The sequence below is a fragment of the Sturnus vulgaris genome, chromosome 1, assembly GCF_052056855.1.
Source record: "Sturnus vulgaris isolate bStuVul1 chromosome 1, bStuVul1.hap1, whole genome shotgun sequence".
NCBI lineage: Eukaryota > Metazoa > Chordata > Aves > Passeriformes > Sturnidae > Sturnus > Sturnus vulgaris.
In genome coordinates, this window is record NC_142243.1 from 15,966,482 (window position 1) to 15,981,011 (window position 14,530).

A 14,530-nucleotide genomic window follows, 5' to 3' on the forward strand; every position below is an offset into this window, starting at 1 on the left:
ATGGGATGGCACAGTCTGGCCATGTTCCTGTCATGGCATCATTAAACAGCGGTGTTAATGAGTGGCACGGGGCTGTGGCTACTTCTCGCGCCCTCGATGGGGGTCTCTCCCGTGGGCAGCGTGACACCAGCCGGTGTCCTCAGCCGCCTTCCCCGAGAGACTCCCCCGTAAGGAGGATGAACCGCTCGGCCTTGTACTGCCGTACCCTCAGATGCCCCTGGCCGTCTCCTCCCGCCCCTCCACGCAGCACCCCTCGACATCGCTCTGCCCGGGCACGGGGCCCGTTCCCTGCTGGGGCTGCTGGGGTCCCCTGGCCAGCGGTGACTCCCCCCGGGGTTGGGGAGCGGCAGTCCCGACAGTTTGAGTGGCTGCGCGGCGGCTGTGCCTCCGGGCGCCGGCTCTGCGCATTTGGTGGTCGTTAAAAACAATTTGTTTCCCTCCCCGTTTGGGGAGGGGGAAGGGGAAAATCATTCCGGGGGAGGGGAGGGGAGGGAAAGGGAAGGGAAAAGGGGGGAAAAAACGAGTGAGAGAGAGAGAGCAAGCGAGACAGAAACACCAAAGCCGACAGAAAACCCGCGCTCCGAACTATTGCGACACGGAGCGAGGAGCGCGGCGAAGGCTGGCGGCGAGGTGCGAGTGCGAGCGGGCCGGGCCGTGGGAGCGGGCCGGGCCGAGAAAGCGGACCGGGGTTGGGTGGGGGGCCGTGAGAGCGGGCCGGGCCGTGGGAGGGGCGGGCTGCCTCCCCCCCCGTGGGTGGGCAGGCGGCGCCCGGTGCCTCCGCGCTGCCCCCCCGCCGGTCGCGCCGGGCGGGTCTCGGCGGTTCGGCGCGGCTGCCCGGTGACCGCTGCCGCCTCCCCGCAGCGCACAGCGAGCCCCCGCACCTCGGAGCCGGCGGCCAGCACGACGGCGGCCCCCAGCCCCCTACCATGAACACCATCGTCTTCAGCAAGCTCAGCGGCCAGGTGCTTTTCGAGGAGGACGCCAAGGAGCGGGAGCGGAGCGGCCGGTCCTACGTGGGGGTGGTGGAGGGCCCGCACCACGCCGAGGTGCTGCTTCCCGACAGCCCGTCCATCAAGGAGAGCCTCAGCCTGCGCAACCGGCGGACAGGGTATGCCGTGCGCTCGTCTCCGCTCCGCGCACCGGCTGCGGGGGCGGCCCTGCCTGGGCTGCCGGCGCTCCCGGCCGCCGCGTCGCCGATTTGGGGTTGCGAGATGGGTTTCTAACTGGGTCTGTGCCCGCGGCCCCGGGTTCGTATTCTCTGGGATTCTCATTCCACAGCTACGGTGGGAAATTCCCGCAATAGGTGATGCAGGGGCGTCCGATTGGGCTGGAATGTACCAGACAGAGCGCTCCTGTCCTGCTGTGTTTGACCTCCCCCTCTGCCTCCGAACAAAAACAAACCGGGAACACCGCGGCTCCACCGGCTTGTTCGGGCGCTTCATGCCATTAAAGTCTCCAATACGGAGGCGCCGGGCGGGACGGGTGAGACCGGGGGAGCGGGGCGGCGGAGCGGCCGATCCCGCCGGCAGTACTGAGGCTGCGGGGCTGAGGCGGGCGGGCACGGCGCGGCCCCGGCACTTGTTCCGCCGTCCCCGCGAGTTCGCAGCGCGCCGAGCGAACGGGCGAGAAGGAGCTGCGTTGTCAGTGCGTTCCCAGGGATGGGATTTAGAACGGACTAGCGCGATACCAGTCAGGGACTGGGTAACGTGATATTAGGATCGGGTTTGCTAAAACGGCAGCTGAGGCTAAGCCTCCCGAAGCCGGTTTTCTGGGGGGGCTTTTTTGGTTTGATGTTTTTTGGGGGTTAGGGGTTTTTAATGATGCTGGAACAGGTGAAATAGAAGGTGATGAGAGGACGTGCGAGCTCTGGCGTGATGACAGCCGCAGCTCGGAGGGTTGAACTGGCGAGCCCTGACCAGACGTTTCAGGTCAGTGTTACAAAGTAAAGATCGAGGAGCACGGTCAGGCGGCTGGGAAACCGAGGAGTCCTGGGGAGCTGCTTGTACGAACGAATTTCCACCTTAGCGATTGCATCAGCTGGCAGTTTTAGCGGCGGTGCTGGCCGAGAGAGAGGACGCAGGTGCGTGTCCCCGGAGTGCTGTCGCTCCGGCCGCGGCGGAGCGGGGCTGCCGCGGAGCCCCGGGGAGAGCGCGCCCGGCCCGGCCCCGCGGCGCCCCCTGCCGCCGGCACCCAGCGCCGCCCGGAGCCCCTCCGCCCCGCGCAGCGCTGCCACTGGCCCCAGCTTCTTGGCTTTCCTTAGGATTCCTCCGATTTTCTTCACTCACTTTTTCTTGTAGGTCTTTATTTACAACGGGACGATTTTTCTTGTTTTGCTTTTCTTTGTTTTATTTTTTTTTTTTTTTACGGAGTCCGGGTTTCGTTCCCCCAGCATACGCTGTTTCCCTCGGCAGGCGCGGGGCTTTGCGGGCTGCCTCGCGTCGCTGCCGGCGGCGTTGGCAGCGGCACGCCGGCTCCGAGGGGGAAATAATTCAGGAGCTGCGCGATGCGGCGGGTATCTCTTGAGTATCAGCGGGAAATAAAACCGGGCAGGGGAATCAGGCTGGGCTGCCCCCTGCGCGCACCGCAGCTGCGGGATGCGCGGCCGGCCGTGCTGCAAAACCCCTTTGTAGACATACTGGCCACACGCCTGTCAGGTGCGGAGCACCGAAAACATCGGGACACTCGCACCGGCGGAGCTCTGGCCCCGCTGAAATCCCCGCGGGCCCGCAGCCCGGGCCCGCAGCATTACCGCAGCCATTCACCAGCTCCGAGTCCGCTCGCCCAGATCCTCCACGGGGAGCTGGGGGAACTGGTGGCATCACCTTCTCTTGAGCAGTCATCCGGGACGAGGGTCGCGGCTGTGCAAGGTCCCTGAGCTCCCCGCGGGGACGGGGCTCGGCTGCTCCGGACAGGGCGCACCCGGGGCTGGGCACCCGGACGGGGCGCATCTACCGCAGCCGAGCAGGGGAGCCCGGGGCCGGGCGGGGAGCGGGCAGGAGCGGGGCTGGGGCCGGGCAGGGAGCGGGCAGGAGCAGGGCCGAGGCCGGGCAGGGGAGCGGGCAGGTGTCCGTCCCGCCGTCCCGGTGCTCAGAGCCCCTTCTCCGGCGCAGGGCGCGGCAGAGCGGCGGGAAGGTGCGGCACAAGCGGCAGGCGCTGCAGGACATGGCGCGCCCGCTCAAGCAGTGGCTCTACAAGCACCGCGACAACCCATACCCCACCAAGACGGAGAAGATTCTGCTGGCCCTCGGCTCCCAGATGACCCTGGTGCAGGTAAGGAAGGGAACTCCTGAACCTCACCTCCTAAAGCCGCTCTGAGGCTTTTCATGGACGGGAGGGATGGGGACAACATCTGTCCAAGCTCCTCTGTGAGCTGAGCAAAGGACAGTGCTGGGTATCGGGGAGCATCAGTGCAGCCAGCAAGACTTGTGCACATTCTTCTTCCTCTCTCCCCTGGGCTCCCCCACCTCAGCAGGACTCTCTCTCAAACAAGAATTACCACATCTCAGCTATCGCGGCTGGAGAAGTGCTAAAGACAATCAGCAAAAAGTGTGTGCTTGCCCTCCTGGGAATAGATGCCCTCATCCTTTCAGCTCATTCATAAACACAATGAAAATATTTTTGCTTAGTCTTTAAAAATTCTCAGGTAAAAAATATCAGTCATGGCAGATTTCAGCACAGAATAGGAATTGCTGAGGAAATTGAAGGGAGCTGCTCTTCCTTTTTGAAAAGAGGGTAGGATGGAGACTGTTCTATTGTTCTGATAGTAATTGTCATCACCTGTTGCACAGACATCAACGTTACCATACCCGTGTGTGCAGTGGCTCAGCACACACTCTTGCAGGAATTATCATTGTAATGTAATTAGACATGGGGAGTAATTGTTTTGCTCTCAGGTAATTCTCCCCTGAAGTGACTGGCAGTTGTCTTGCCGTAAGAGGCATAAATTTTGCTGCAACTGTTTATAAATCTCACTTCTTTGTTCTCTTTGCCATCTGGCACTCTACTGAAATATGTGGTTAAATGCTATCAGTTGCCGAGTGATGCTATCTCAGGTCTGGATGCTGCAAAGATTTATGCATTGTGAATAATCTAATTTCCTTACTGCAAGCTACTGCTAGGTGTGTAAAATGAAACCCATGTGTTTGCAGGATTGGGTCCTCATCACTCTGCCTAACACATCATGTGTCACTTCGCAAAGGACACAAAGAGATCAAAGCAACCTGAAGTATTAGAAAAAAGCAGGTGGTAATTCAGCTTTATTATTTTGAGTGCCCCTTCAAAAAAACCTGTGCTATGAACTTCAGTTCTAGTAATGGCAAAATGGGAAACTTTTACACTTCAGTACCTCACTATGAAACCGTTGCACTAGGAAAAACACTATAGCTTTGACAAAAATAATATTAATGTCTCAGAAAATGCCAGTTATAACTGGAAGATATAGTTAAAACAACTTCTCTTGCTTTTAAAAATATATATGTGAAAGGTTTAAACTATGATTACATAAACACAATCCCTTCAATGGCACAATTCAATAGGAGTATTTTATTGGACTGTGGCTCCTAGAATATCCCTGTATTTTTACATGAGACTTAAAACATATATCCAGAATATGTGTTGGGACACTTTCACATTAATGACATCTTGAGGAGTTCTGCTTTTCTTTTAAAAATGCCTCGGAATGAACAGAGAAGGGGGAAAAAATGATGAGTTTTCGCAGTATTTTTCTCATGGCAACTTTGATAAATCCTGATGGGGATAAGATGTGTTAGCCTTTATAAAAGCGTCAAGTGAGCCATGGCCACTTCTCCACAGAGTTTATGATCTACATAAGGTATAGAATAAAGCTAAAAAGAATCAGGGTGGGCTGCATTTAGCTCTGTTATACCCCTGTGACTTTAGTGGATTTACACTGAAGCTGAATTTGTCCAGTTTTGTTTCTATGAACTGTAGTATTTAAAAGAACTGTGCAAACAGGCACAGCTATCTTCATCTACAGAAGCACAACATCAAAGAGAAATCCCAGGTGTTTTTTCCATCATTTTTGTGCAATGCTCTTTTAATCCAGGAATTTGATAGCATCTGTATGAGATGTAAATACATATGTCTGGCACCAGCAGTAATTCCTGAGCCACAAAGAGCTAAACAACACACACACTACACCTACTTTTTGGATGCTCAAAACCAGCAAGATTGTAATTTAGTTCAAAATTTTTGTTCTCTAAGAGTGAGAGAGAGCATGCCAGGGTGTGATCTCAGTCATGCTAGGTACATTTGAAATAACTTTCCTGAAGGCTGTGCATTTTCAGACAAGTGGTATAACCAAGAGCAGAGTTGGGACTGGGCTGTGGTGTCTGTTGGAAAGCTTTGCTTCTGTCCCAAGAGAGTCACTTTGCAAAAGCATCAACCAGGGTTGCCTATAAATTGTTTTTCTAATCTAGTAATACTGTTGGACATCGTTGGAGAATCAGGAATCAGTGTATGATCTTTCCTCTGGTTTAAACTCCTTCAGGTTTGCTGACCTCTCTCATATTTCCTACGCTTTTTACATTTCTCAGTGTTGTCCCGTGGTGTTTTCTCCCACAGCTTTCCACCCCTGTGGAGGCTGTTGTCAGTGACAGCTGCCACCTCTGTCCAGCATCCCTCAAGTGCTGGCACCTTGTCGTCACAAGCCACAAGTCACAAGTTGAATATCCCTTTGAGTTTCTGACAAAAAGCCTCTTAGGGAATGAATGGTTGGGGGTTTTTTGTTTTTTGTCTGACGACCTTGGAAATGGTCTTCAGCAGCTCTCTGGAAGATGATAGTGGTCATAGTAATATTGACTGCTTCTCTTTCATCTAAGGAACCTCATTCCAGTATGTACCATCTACCCAAAGGAGCTTTTTTCAGGATCATGGCATAGATAAAACCGATTCTTCTGTGAGACAAAGAGGTGAACATCCAGCCCTATTTTTTTATTTTTGTTATTAGGACAAACTAATAACATGCAGATACTAATAACTTTTGTTTGCAATATCTGCATGTCAAATCTTCCTCAACTTCATTTTCATTAGTTTTGCTATCACCCAATTGGCTGATTTTAAATTAATTTTTTCTACTTTACTAATACGTTGGCCTACCCCACTGCTCTTGGGTACAGTGGGACAGTGAGAGGACTATTCCAGATGCATGTCTGACTGCACGGCCGAGAAAAGTCAGATTCTTTCAAGGAGGTAGGATTTTGCAGGAATCATAAATCATCTTGTTTCTTAAGTAGTAGTAGCAAAACCTGGGGCAAATTCTGGGCTGACTTACTCCTGTGCAGGCCAACAAGGTCTTTGGGAGTCCTCAAGGCAAATGTTATTGCAGATTTCAGTCCAACAGTCCGAAGTTTTCTACTTCCACAACTGCCAAAGCAGGAAACCAAAAAAGCAATATAGTTTGAAAAGGCATTTTATATTTTACTCCAATTAGATTCCAATTCAGAATCCAATAACTTGTCCTATTAATATGCTACATTTTCATTTGTATTATTACCACAGTGCTTGATTTATTTAATTTTAAGTTTTGGTTTAGATGTTCTTGTGAAATAAAAAAGAAAAATGGCTATATATTCCTTCCAGAAAGAAATATGAATGTGTGTATTGTTGGAAAGAAGGTTTTTTCAATACAAGGATTTGTATATCAGTCATGTGCTGCTATGGATTTAATAGTATTCAGATTTATAAAGGCATATCTGGATTACTGGAGGAAGAGAATTACTTGATGTCTGTTCCCTTTCTGAAAGTTTGGCCACTCTTAAGCACTGAAGCAGAACAAATTACAATAAAATTGAAGATGTGTCTTCAGAAGTAAAGCCAGAGGGTCAATATTTCATGATGCTGATATAAGTACCTGATGCTCTTAGAGAACAACTGAACTGCTATAAAAAATGAATGCTGGCAAGAACATCTATTATGATTCCCCTTGGGTTTTGTCTTTTTACTTCTCAAAGAACTACAGGATTGTTACTTTACAAGAATACTGAGTTTCATCATGTGTTTTTTCAAGATACTTCTTGGGAGGTTTATGTGACAAAGATTTTCCCACTGGCTTTTATCTAAATCAATTTTTTTTGTTTGTTTTTTAAATTATTTTTGGAGATCAAAGTAACACAGTTTGGGACCATGGGAAAGGTTGGATGGTTTTGGCAGCTCTGGTTATTTCTTTTTGTAATGGTTTAGGTAAGTGTGGTGCAAACTGGCACTCTTTGTGAGTGGAAGCTGCAGCAGTAGACAGGCAGGTTTGTACAGACCTCTTGGATAGACAGTGTAACATTTGGGGCTGGTTGAAATGAGTGGCAGAATTGTTGTTGTCTTTAAAGGAGACAGGTGGTGTCTGGAGGTCAGGGTGAGCGTGCTGGCTGGTACAGCCTGTGGCCATGCAGCTTGTTCCAGTTCACACACCTGGAGGTTGTCCAAGGCTGAAGAGTGATGTTGAATCTCATGATGTCTTAGAAATCAGGATTTTCCAGCAATATGCACCAGTACCCAAAAGCTGGAAAGCACCTAGAGATTACCGCATCCTAGATTAAGCCTAAAAATCTCTTAAATGGATTTGACTAACTTTCCTTTCTTCCAAGGCTTTAATGGGCATTGTTGTAATTGCATTTGGGATAAGAGTTGCTAGAGTGAGTTTGCTGCTTAGTGCTTTAGTAAAAGGTTTCTCTTCTAAAAGCTGACTTGTTCTTTCCCAGTCATGGAGTCATTTAGGTCGGAAAAGACCTTTATAATCATTAACCATTAACCCCACACTGCCAAGTCCACTGCTAAACCACTTCCCTAAGCACCCTGTCTACATTTCTTTTAAATACTTCCAGGGACAGTGACTCAACCATGGTAACTTTCACTGAGCAGCCTGTTCCAATGCCTGGCAATCCTTTCTGTAAAGAATTTTTTTCTGATATCCAATCTAAACCTCCCCTCATTCAATTTGAGGCCATTTCCTCTTGTCCTATCACTTGTCACTTGGGAGAATGGACTGACCTCCCACCTACAACCTCCTTTCAGCTAGTAGTAAAGAGCAGTAAGGAATTCCCTGAGCCTCCTTTTCTCCAGGCTAAGGTCCCCCAGCTCCCTCAGCTGCTCCTCATCAGACTCGTGCTCCAGACCTTTCCCCAGCTCTATCATCCTTCCCTGGACTCTCTCCAGCACCTCAGTGTCCTTCCTGAATTGAGGGGCTCAGAAATGGACACAGCCCTCAAGCTGCAGCCTCACCAGTGCTAAGCACAAGGGTGCAATCACTGTCCTGGTCCTGCTGGCCAAATGTTATGGTCTGATTCTTAAAATTATTAGAAACACCTCTGCTTTAATTAAGATACAAAGCAGACCATGTGTCAAAGAATTCCAGTCTGACACCACACTGTTGCTGATACAGGCCAGGATGCCATTGGCACTCTTGGCCACCTCTTCTGGACACTTGCTGGCTCACGTTCAGCTGATGTCAACCAGCACTCTCTGATCCTTTTCCAGCAGGCATCTTTCCATCCACTTCCTCCAGCCTGTAGCACTGCAGGATTTGTTGTGACCCAGGGGCAGGCACTTGGCCTTGTTGAACCTTGAACCACTGGCCTTGGCCCATGGACCCAGTTTGCCCAGATCCCTTGTGAAGCCATCCTGCCCTCCAGCAGATCAACACTCCCACCCAATTTGGTGTCTCTGCAAATTGACTGAGGGTGCCCTCAATGGCCTCATCCAGATCATTGATAAAGCTATTAAACAGAACTGGCTCCCAATACCAAGCCCTTGGGAACACCACTGGTGACCAGTGACCAGCTGGACATAGCTCCACTCACCAACATTCTCTGGGCCCGGCCACCCAAACTGGTTTTTACCCAGCAAAGGACACAGCCATCCAAGCCATTAGCAGCCAGTTTCTCCCGGAGATGCTGAGGGAAATGGTGTCAAAGGCTTTACTGATGTCCAGGTAGACACATCCACAGCCTTTCCCTCATCTGCTAAGTGGGGCACACTGTCATAGATGAAGGTCAGGTCGGTCAAGCAGAACCTGCCTTTCAGAAATCCTTGCTGGCTGGGCCTGATCCCCTGATTGTCTTATATGTGCTGTGTGATGGTGCTTGAAATCATCTGCTCCATAAAGAGCAGGAGAACAAGGTGCAGTATATTTATCTCATGAAATAACAATCAAATACTACTATTCCCTTCTCTCATAGCAGAAGACTTAAAATAGGACTCATCTTTTCATATTGATATGCAGAAAGCAAAGCAATGGCATGGGAAGAATGAGCCCAAAAATAAACCAAGAGTACCATGCAGAAATCACTCCTGCTAAATTTAATTGCTTTTATGTATGAATCACACTAATACTACCCTATCTTTTCTGTAAATGGCACTTCACTGATGAAAAAACTCAGTATGTAATAAAATGAAGCATAATGAAATCTTTCTTGTGAGAGGTTGGAAAGCTGTCAGTTCGGTAAAATGCTGCAGTAACTGCAATCCAGTTGATTGGGACCCTGGGTTGATTCACCTCTGCTGTTAAATATTTGATTGCAGAATTACACTGTCATGCAGCAGGTGACTGCTGCTTCAGCTAAGCAGTCTGGAGTGACTTTGTTAACAGCTTTAGAAAGTGCATGGATTCCAGCCCACCCTATCTCATTTACTGTAAAAAATACTGTGTAAATATGATGATTATAAGCAAGTAGCCTCAGAAGAGAGTGAAAATTACTTACTCTGCCAGCTACAGTTTTGATTTTCTAACCTGTCGTAGTAAGCTGCATGGCTTGTAAAGTTATGTGTTTGCCATCTGAGCACTGATCCAGGGCTCACCGTATTTCCAGTGGAACCCTGTTTCATGTAAATGTGATTTTAAGTAAAATAAAAGTGACAGGCATAAGGCACCACTGTTAAGTTCTAGCTGGGGCTCTGAACTGAAGCTTTGATTTTTTCTTTAGGCATGTGGTATTTATTTTTCTCATAATCACTTTAGAAGAGATTATTGATCCAGAATAATTAGACAGATACTTCTGTGTGACTTATACAGTAACCTTAGCTACCACAGAAAGATGACAAAACTAGGGCCAAAATCCAGCACTAAGGCCTACAGTTTGATTCTCTAAGTAGCATGTATTGATAAAAAATGTATGGACTTGCTTTGCAGGTTGATGTAAATTAAATGGTGTGATTGTTCCCAGGTCAGAATATGACGACAGTAGTCTGGCTTCCTCTGTGTGCATGTTCACAACACAAAGATGTGAGCAGGGCTGTAGGCTGCTAACATTCTTTACATTCTCCTTTGCAAATGATGCTACTCCGCCTCTTTCTTGCAGAGGACATGTCAAAATACATTTATTCCTGCCAGAGTAAAATAGTACTTTTAACACCTTATTTATCATTAAGCAAATATCATTAGAATGTAGGTCACTTGCCTCTGCCCTTGCTCGTAGTAGAGTTGTCACTATTTTCTATTTTCTATCTTCTGGAGTTGCAATAGAATCAAGGCCAGCATTTTCTCAGGTGTGCTTTCATGCCAAGTCACTGCAAGTACATGCATCCCATTTGGAAGTTTAATTAGCCCTGCTGACACTTAAGGGTAGACTGTGCCTTTTTTCTCATTCAGTGCCTAAAACACTGAGAAATACTTGTGTTTGAGCAGGACTTTGTGATGAGCCTGTATGCTAGAGGGATACTAACATGTATCATTTTACTATGTCAAACTAGAAAATGTTCTGCATTTGGGAAGGAAGACAAACCAGACTATTGTTTAGTAGTCACCTTGTGAGGAATTGCATCTTTACTCATTTCTAGACTGACAAAAACAAAAAGAGTTTGTAAAATCTGCTGCTCTGTAGAGCAAATGGTTGATTTCTGCAGTGAGTCAAAGTACGTTGTACTCTGTGTAGGACTTTCCTCATGCCCACGGCTTGTCAGACTAAGAGTTCTGTTAAAGTACATGGGGAGAATTTGGACTTTTATATATACAAATTTAGAATGTCTTTTTCTGTTCAATACCCTCAATGTAGCCTATATAAATATCAAAGGAAATTCCTGAATAGTAGATATTAGTTTAATTTAGGAAGTTGGTAATATATTGAAAGTTCATATTGAAAGCTCAGGGGTTTATCTTTAAAATTAAAACAGAAAAAATAAGATTAATATAAAACTAGTATTTGGGACACCTTAATTGATACCTTGTGATAATGTGGTTTTGCTAACACTTGGGAAGGGTGGGAATCCTGAACTTGCCTTCCTGTATGAGATTCCTGCTCTGTTCAGTGGTAATTTCATGGACTTCTGTTCATATTTCACTTGTTTGCTGTATCCTTGAAGCATAAACATAAAACTCTTGAGGGCTCTATGGATTTGTTTATTTGTGTAATATTGAAGGGAAACTAATACCCATGTTTGTATGCAGGTCTCAAACTGGTTTGCCAATGCAAGACGCCGCCTGAAGAACACTGTCAGGCAACCAGACCTGAGCTGGGCTTTGCGAATAAAACTCTACAACAAATATGTTCAGGGAAATGCTGAGCGACTCAGCGTGAGCAGCGATGACTCATGCTCTGAAGGTTTGTTGATGCTCTTTTATCGATTTTAAACGGACTAAAATATATTTAGATACCCTAATTAGCTCTAATTTTTAATCACAAATACCCTCAGTGGATCTGCCTTTTTTTTTTTTTTGCGAATTAAGTTGTCTTTTTTGTCTCCCAACTACTACACAGCCTTCCAAAGCAGGATTGTGTAAGTTGTTCAAGGTGGCAATCTGGCTGCAATTTATTATATTTCATTGTTGCTAGAAAGATAATTGCTAGTTCATTACATTCTACAAGCCTATTTCTTTAATCTGCATTAAAGGAGAAAATTGATTACATTTGTTGGTATAAAGAAGTGAGAAATCGCTTGACTGTTATTTTCCTTTATGGAAGGGCTATAGCAATATACATCATTAAAGGGAGAATCTGTTTAGGGGGGCATCTTAGATTGTAAACTGAATATTGCTGTTATTTTTTTGGATGTATTTTGCTGGCAGCTGTTTTCCATAAAGGATGCAGTCTTTCTTACTCAAATTAACTTTTTTTTTTTTAAAGTACCCTGTATTTTTAATAGAACTATTGTATTAATTCTGTCTGTGAGTACTTTTTTTAGACAGTTATGACATGGAGATACAATGACAGGAACAAATCCTACAGAACATTGTCAGAAATCTGTATGTGCATTTTTAGAAGAGTATGTCTCAATTTGTACTGTTTCAAATATCTTTGTTCCAATTTCAGTCTGTACTCACATTTCTTGAAAAATGTGGGAATGTACTCACATTCCTACTCACTTCCCTTGAAAAGATTGCTTGCAGAACAATTAAGAGTATAGTTTAAGCAAATGCACATAAATGCGCTGTGGTATTCAGGCAAACCCAATTTCAAGTTATGATAGTAAGAAATCAGCCTATTCACACAGCTTTTAAAATGCTTATCATTGAGTTAGGGCACTTTTCAATTTTTTTCTACCTGAGTTGTGTTACTCATGAACAAATTAGACTCAAAGAGTGTTTTCTACAGCTAATTAATTTTGAAGAGCTGGAGCATCTGAGAATCATGGGAACTACTATGAGCAATGTGTGAATAGAAGAAAATGAAAATCAGTGTCTAATGCTAAAATTTCTGTCTAGTTTTAGTTATATTTATCACAATTCAAAACACGTAGAGAAACCCTCATGTTAAATATTAAGTACTCACTGTATTACTGTATCTATGTTCTTTTGTTTTCAGATGGAGAAAATCCTCCAAGAAACCATATGAATGAAGGGGGATATAACAAACCAGTTCATCACACTGTGATTAAAACTGAAAGTTCAGTAATAAAAACAGGAGTGAGACCAGAAGCAAGTGCCAATGAGGATTATGTGTCACCCCCCAAATACAAAAGCAGCTTACTGAATCGTTACCTGAATGACTCATTGAGACACGTCATGGCTACTAATGCAGCTATGATGGAAAAAACAAGGCAAAGGAATCATTCTGGTTCATTTAGTTCCAATGAATTTGAGGAAGAGCTGGTGTCTCCATCGTCATCAGAGACAGAAGGCAATTTTGTCTATCGGACAGGTAAGGGATGTTTTTCTGCATGATTTCTATTACTGACATCTTCAGTAGACAGTGGCTCCTGGAATACGTGTCACCTGATTGTGCCTTTTATGAGACTGGATGACTTCTGTCCATCCTCTCATATGACAGTGGATAATTCCTGTCCATCTTCTTGCATGAGAGTAGATTGCTCCTGTCCATCCTTTCACATTAAAGTGGATAAATCCTGTCCACCCTTTCATTTTCTGGAGAAGAAGAAACCTGGAGTATTACAGTTAAGTGCTGTTATTGGCCACGAAGGAAGCTGGTTTGCTTTTCAAACAGAGCAATGAGGATAATATTTGAAATGACACTTAGAGGCCACTTTTTGTCAGCACTAAGACGAGCCTAAGGAAGGAATAACCTCTTGGGCATTCTATTACAATAAGGGAGGACTATAAAAGGATTGAAGTTCTCCATGGGCACAGCTGGGAGGAGGGCTTTGAAATTTCAAGGTGGCTGTTTGTGACACTTACATGAGTCATATTCCCTTCAGTGGTGTGCATGTGAACACTTTTCCCTGTTGTACAGCACCTTTCCTGTCCTCAGAGTGCCTTGTCCAGTATGTGACCTTTTGGTCATGCATCTCTTAGGAATACAGGCATTAGTGTAGATTAATTTCTGCATCACTCTCCAGAGCTAAGGGGCCACAGACTTGGCCATTAAATACCATGTCTTACTGTTTTTTGAAGGGTTGCACATAGTTTATTATTTTAATATTACCAATAAGAGCATACCAGTGTGATGTAATGTCATCCACTGTGGTACCAGTCAGAGCAAGGCACATGGGACTGCCTGGTTCATACTGCCTGCCTGCCAGTAAATTGCTGTAAGTCAGGGCAAGATTGGGACTTGCTCAAGTCCCTGTGAGGCAGGGAATGCTGGAAGGCTCCTCTTGTGAAACTTCTGTATTTCTTTGGGACGTAAGGTAAAAAAATTTCATTTTGAAAAATATGAAATTTTGCATCCCAGTCTCTGAAGGTCTCCACCAGTGTCTCAGGATTTCGACTCATTGTAGCAGCCGCTTACATTTTCCTGGGCCTTTCTTGGCAGATTATTCTGCCAGGTACCACCCTGAGGGCAGAATCACTTTGGAGATGGATATTGCTGAAAAGTACTGGAGGATTTTGCAGTAAAGTTAATACAGATTTAGATTTTGTACTTGTTTCTCCTTGGCTTCCTTGGCAGACAAGTTCAGGTGCCTTTGCACCTCTCACGTTTGCAGCCTTTGCTCTTTCTTTTCTGGCACATTTCCTGTGGGTGTTTTTGTCCATGTGGAGGGGCCACAAGGCTGAGTTCTGTTGGTAGGCATTAGGAGGATGTTTGTGTGTGCAGGTTGTTGGGAATGACCAAAGAATGAGTGGGGGCCCTGTAGAGAAATGGAATCTCCTGGGGAGAAAGAATAGTGTGTGCTCAATTAATAAGTTTCA

General features: G+C 46.3%; 1 protein-coding gene across 4 annotated transcripts in view; it reads left to right on the forward strand.

The window, feature by feature from the left end:
* The first annotated feature begins 810 nt into the window (after positions 1-810).
* MKX (mohawk homeobox) overlaps positions 811-14,530 on the forward strand; it is a 48,709-nt gene continuing 34,989 nt past the window's right edge. For 2 of the 4 annotated variants that reach the window (XM_088160160.1, XM_014880408.2), the window contains exons 1-4: positions 826-1,108; positions 3,111-3,270; positions 11,393-11,546; positions 12,747-13,082. In XM_088160160.1, the coding sequence (XP_088016286.1) occupies positions 927-1,108; positions 3,111-3,270; positions 11,393-11,546; positions 12,747-13,082 (832 nt within the window). In that variant the 5' untranslated portion in view covers positions 826-926. Of the gene's footprint in view, positions 1,109-3,110; positions 3,271-11,392; positions 11,547-12,746; positions 13,083-14,530 lie in introns of all 4 variants that reach the window. The other 2 variants (XM_088160158.1, XM_088160152.1) reach the window with 2 other exon arrangements.